The 6,290-nt window shown below is 36.3% G+C and overlaps 1 protein-coding gene across 1 annotated transcript in view; it reads right to left on the reverse strand.

Annotated features, from left to right (window-relative positions):
* The window catches only part of P5CDh1 (delta-1-Pyrroline-5-carboxylate dehydrogenase 1), a 280,792-nt gene extending 276,549 nt beyond the window's left edge, over positions 1-4,243 (reverse strand). The window contains exon 1 of the mRNA XM_090391995.1: positions 4,009-4,243. Within this exon, the coding sequence (XP_090248121.1) occupies positions 4,009-4,058 (50 nt within the window). The 5' untranslated portion in view covers positions 4,059-4,243. The remainder of the gene's footprint in view (positions 1-4,008) is intronic.
* Positions 4,244-6,290: the final 2,047 nt, after the last annotated feature.

Below are 6,290 nucleotides of genomic sequence, written 5' to 3' on the forward strand. Positions count from 1 at the left end.
TGATACAAAGGATGGACTGGGGAACATCTGCTAATGGTTGAGACTGGGGTGAGTGATAATGAATATATCAGATACAGAATCCCTGCAGGCTGACTTAAATGGACTAATAGAATGAATATTAATTTAAAGCTTCTATATGTAAGTTGGCCTTCTTCTATTATGCATAATAGAAGAAGTTAATATCATAATTCCAGTTATATCAAATAATATGAAATTCCAGTTAATATCATAAATATTTATATATAAAGGTGCTGAGTCTAAAAGAATGAAGGTGATGGTGTATCAGAGCTCTATATCTAACATTGCAATTTAACTTATATTAATGATACAAAAGGATGGGCTGGGGCAGAACTGCTAATGGTGAAGATTGGGGTGATATCCAGTTATGATATTAACTGGAATTTGCAGCGATAATCACTGAAGTTAGACAAACAAGTAGGCCCAGGAAATTACTTGAGAACGGCCCACTAACCCATTATTGTATACTATTTTTCTTTGTTTACAAAAAAAAAATTGCTTTTTGACATGACAGGTACTTAGGCCCATTCACATGTCGATCCCATCAGGGAGAGTAGTGGGTGATTAGAATGCACTGTCTGAAAGTGTGGAGGGTTTAGAGAAACAGTGAATGCATTTAAGTCAAGAAATGAGGAGCTGTGTTTTTGATAAATATTAGAGTGGGACATCCCACAATGAGTTTCTTGACTAGATGGTGGTCTGATGATGATGAGTAAGAATAATAATAGATGGTGAGTAAAAGTTTAACACCATACAACTAAAGTGGTTAAGATAACTGCAATATTGAGAGAGAGAGAGAGAAAGAACACTAAATTATAAGAAAAAAAGAAGTTATTCTTCCATTTTGCAAGGCTTTGCAAAATGGAAGAATAATTTGATATGATATCACCTGAGTTCTGAAGAAACAGCTGAAAAGATCCAGAGGTAGGTAACCAAGATGACAACAATGGACGAGAGGAAATATGATAAATATACAAATTAGTAAGAGATATTTACAATATTGATTTGAGATACTACAAACTTATGGCTGATGTAGGCAAAACATGAAACTGTGCCTGGAAACTAGCTAAGAATGTGGCTACAAATTAAGTAAGATCCACTGCCGCTCCTATTATATGTTGTTAGTAAAACTTCAATGAATGAGCAAGAGATATATATGGGGAAATTGAGCAAACTGTTAATAAGGCTGTGGACTTAATGATATATCACCATGTATTTTGAAGGATTGTAGCAGGAAGTTGACATCTGCCTTGACATTTGTTTAATATGTCTTACATTGGGTCAGAGAAAAGGTGGATCTAAAGGTGACAAAAATCAAGCATCAAATTAAAGGCTAATCTGCATGTGTTAGAGAGGCTAATGAGAACCAGGACTCCTAGAATTGGGTTGACAATTGTGGTGTTATCTTTGGTGGATAGCACAGATTTGCTAAAGGGAGATATGTTTTAGTAATCTACTTACTTATTACAATAAAGTGACAACAGCATTGGATGTAGAAGATGGATATACAGTAGTATACTTGGACTTTGGAAAGACTTGATGGATTACTACATGATAAGTTGATAGTCAAACTAGAGCAGATGGGATTGGATATTAGACTAGTGCATTGGATTGGAGACTGGCTGTTTGATAAATATCAGCAAGTTATGTATAGAATTGGCAGCAATGACCCCCCAAAACAGGGGGGATTGTTATTTAACCTGTATATTAATGATATTGGGGAAGATTTGAATGGGGGATATACAACTGTTTGCAGATGATGCAAAGTTGGGATGAATTATGAGGAGTGGAACAGATGTTGTGGCCTTACAAGAACACTTGAATAGACTTAGTGAATGGGCATGGGAGTGGGGATGCCAGTTCAATGTTGCAAAATGTAAGGTTATAAAATTTGGAAAACAAAGATGGAATGGGATGTAGAATTTATTCTTGGTGGGATATATTGTTGGAGGTGGAAGAAATAAGAGATCTTAGAGTGATGGTTGATAAGGATCAAAATTTAGAGGACACATTGCTAAAATTGTGCAGATAACACAATGAATTCTGGCAATGATGCAGAGGACACATTGCTAAAATTGCAAGGATAACAATGAATTCTGGCAATAGTGCAGAGAACACTGACTTGTAGACGTAAGGAGATTTTGGTTCCATTGTATAAGGCTCTGATTAGGACATATATAGACTACTGTGCATGGATTTAGTCACCTGGTTTTTCAAAGGATGAAGAGATGTTGGAAAGGGTCCAGAGACAATTGACTAAGGTAGTTTCTGATCTCTGGAATGCTGAATATGAAGAAAGATTAAAAAGATGCAATTTACAGAGTATAGTGAATAGAAGGAAGAGGGCATGAAATGAACTGCAGAGATTTTTCATACAATGATAGGAGATCAGGTGGAGAAAAAGAGGTCATCCCTGGAAGTTGTATAAGGAGACTATGAGCATGGGAGTGAGAAGCAGGTTTTTTGCATGGAAAGTTGTGAATGATTGGAATGCACTGCCTGAGAGTCTGCAGAGAAAGTGCATCTGTTTAAGGCATGATATATGATATATAAGAGCCATGATATATAAGAGCCATAATGAATGGCTCTCCTTCAATCAGTCCTGGGACTCCCTGGAGGAGCATTCATAATAATAATAATAACAGTAAATAAAAATAAAGGAAAACATTGAAATGAAAACTAGATGTTACAAGATTTTATTCAGTGGACGGCACAAAATCAAGTACGTTACTAGATTACATGTAATCTAGTTAAATAAAAAAAAAACTGTTTATATTTGTGTAAAGGTAACAGAGATCATGACATTTTATTTGCTATTTTCTTCTTTAATGACACTATGCACAAAAGGTTGAAAACCTATAGCACATTAGTGCAGCGAGTAGGATAAGAGTTAGATAAACTAGAAGCCCTGCCCTTAGAAACCAAACAAAGTATTTTTTTTTCAAGCTACCTTACATCTCAAAGAAAGTGGTGGTCTTAAACTAGATGATGAAAAATATCTGCAACTTAAAGACATTCACAAACATGCATGTCACAGTGGGATTCAAATTCACACCCTGCAGGTTGGTAAACACAGATTATCCACTGGATGAAACATGCCAATTTGCATACTGAAAATATCCAAGATTGGTTGCTCTATTTTGAATAGAGAAAATAAGATAAATACTCAAAATGAAAAATTTGTCTGCCCTCCTCTTGAGATTCACTTTCTAAACAGATCAAAAACAATAAAAAATTAATCCTTTTTCGAATTGACCTCACACATGAGAGGCCACAAGACTGTCGTGAACAGGTAAACAAGGAATTTGGGCATGTCAATCTGAAGCAGTTTGTCTTCTTACTGCATACAAGCATAGGTCAAGCAGTTCTACTACATTCAATGCTTATTTTGCATTGTAAGAAGATAGAACTACTAATCAAATCAAAGCTTTTTGCCATTTCTAGCAGCCCTAAATAACTAGTTAAAAATAAGCTAGAATTAAATTTAACGAGAGACATAAAACTACTACTGCTTACCTGAAAAATAAAATGCATTTAACTCAGTGACAGTTAATATGAATAAATTCTAAGGATAAAAACTAGCAAAGGTTGGTCGATTGGTAGAGCCTCTGCTACTAATGGCTCGCAAAAAGTTAAGCAAGTTTGAGCGCGGTTAGTAGTTGGAAGGATCAATCGTGCGATGCTGTTGGCACACTCTCCCTCGATGAGTCTTTGGACTCCCTGAAGGTATCACATAATAATAATATACTCCACAGGAATCATGTTTCAATAATAACTTCTCGCTTGGTGATTTAATTGCTACTTTCCTTATTGCTTTCCGTATAATTAAAACTCTGAAAATCATTCTACCCACTCTTTCTTCTCTGGATGGAATACACTGGTTTTTTTCCAAAGAGAAACCACACCGAGATAATATATACTATAAGAAGTAATTCCAAAAGAGAAATCATACTGAAATAAAACATGCCAAGAAAATTAGCAGACACAAACCTTTCCCGGAAACTACCAACAGGCTTCAGCAGTCGCGAAAGTGACCACATGCTCAACTCATTCAATTACCTACAAGATATAAATTAATAATTGAGATTAAGTTAACAAAATTGGAATTTAATGCGATACTAAAAATGACCGGAAAAAATAATAAATTCAGGCCATGACCCTGAATAACAAATACAGGATGAAGGCCGCAGTAAAGTAAAACCAAGTTCGTCTGCTTGCTTCATATGTATTTACCAAATCTTTCGATTTAGTAGATAAGTGATGCGACTGCGCAAAAAAAATGAAGTATTTATAATGCTCACCACTACATGGCGTATTTAAGAAATCTATATCAGTATGCTCTTTAGAGTTTACAATATCATCCTCTTTACTTAGGTGTGTGTGTGTTTTCAGAATGTATTCTAAAGTGCTGGTAAATAGATTTGATGAGATCACATCGCCTTGACGGACCCCTCTCTTTATATCTATATTTGTAGGTTGACCAAATAGGGTAATTTGTGTGGTCTGATTTTTGTTAATTTCTTTTATCGTGTGGATGTAAGTAGGGTCCACATTTATTTCCAGTAAGGCACTGATGACTGAATTGTGTCCACATTTCGAATCTACATAAATCACAATGCGAGCAGTTATTATTGAAACATTATTCCTGTTAAAGTGTATAGTTTATCCCTAGGATATAGATAGATATTTTTTTTATTCAACTTGATAAAATATACATAGGAAGATAAACAACGAAAAGGATTATTTACATATTATAAGAATATATATATTACAGGAAAAAAAGGGATTTTCTTTTTAGATATACAATTGAAAGGAGGCAAAAGATGCATCAGTGGTAGACAGGATTTGTCTTTTTAGTAAGAGTCAATATTACATTACAGTTGAATATCACTTTTAGTTGTTTTTCAAATGAAGTGTTTCGTCGTCGGCAATCCAGAACAGGGTACCAGTTGGATTCCAGTCCTCTGTGAATTTGAGACAGTTCTTGTTTCTTTGTAATAATCAAGTTCCATTGAAAGTCTGCTTTGTAGTTTCCGACGTAGGCTACACATGAGGGTTTGTTCCGATTTAGTGAATGGATGGGTGATGGTTATTTCTTGTGTGCTTAAGGTAGAAACTATAAATGACGGCCTTGGCGCAGATGAAGAGGAAATTGCATATTTTGTGTATGTTCTCTCCTATATGGTCTAAATTCCAGTAGTCTTCTTGGCTGTGTGTATAGTAACAGGTGCTAGAGGCAGTATTCAGAGCATAGGTGATCATCGCTTTGTTAGCAGGAGAGTTTGGATATGTGTGTTCCAAGGTACCTGAAACTTCACAGAACAACACAGATCCGTTTCTCTAAGTTGAAATTTGTAGAGCTTAGAAGGGGTTGGCAAGATGTTATATCATAGTCTCCACTGTATGTTGGAATCTGGTTTGGCACACTTCAATTTATATGGAGGATCCCACTGAAAATTGGGTGGTATGAGCAGCATTGTAAATGAGATGGTTAAGGAGGAATATATGCGAAGTTGAGTTAAGGATGAAGAAGGGCGAAGTTAGAGGCACTGACATGAGGACGTGGTATATTTTCTTGTAGTTGGAGGGAAGGATTGGAAGTGAGGCTTCAGATGATGCGAGATGAAAGATCGGCGCCGCACAGTTTCTAGAAGGAACACGAATTCCCTGAGGTGTAGCGATATCTGAATATACGTTTATAATAGCGGCTTGCATCTGTTGATATTGCTTTTCAGTTTTGGGGTTTTTTCATTTTTCAGTGGTAGGCATATGAATATTTTCCACTTTAGGGTCTGGGTCAGGAGGTTCCCCTATCATTCTTATTCCTGCCCAGTTCCATATAGGGAAAAGCAAGGGCTGGCCAGTTGCGAGACTTGTTATGTTTTTGTTCAAAAATAGAGGCTCTGTAAGGACAGCTGACTCTGTTGATCCTGTCAGTGTGTGATGAAGTTCTGTATTTTTCCACTGCTGTAGAGCATCTCTGTAAACATGAGATGGTTTAAAAGGTGATGGTGCAGATCTGCCCATCAGAGGACTGTGGAAGGTGTGAGTCCTCTGGTGGATGATTTCATGATGTAATCGAAGGTGGTTACATAAGTGTGATGGGACTGAAGTGTCTGTAGGAGAAAGATTATCCTGAAGGATTTAATCTTGTTTTCAAGGGATATAATTCCTTGACCTCCCTTACTGAGTGGCTTGCAGAGTTCAGAGTATTTGTCCAGTTAGTATTGTTCCAGAGGAAACGTGTGATTGCCTTTTGAATGTGATGGAGA

This window comes from Typopeltis vanoorti, chromosome 4, assembly GCF_054136105.1.
Source record: "Typopeltis vanoorti isolate ZY-2024b chromosome 4, IOZ_Tvanoo_1.0, whole genome shotgun sequence".
Taxonomy (NCBI): Eukaryota; Metazoa; Arthropoda; class Arachnida; order Uropygi; family Thelyphonidae; genus Typopeltis; species Typopeltis vanoorti.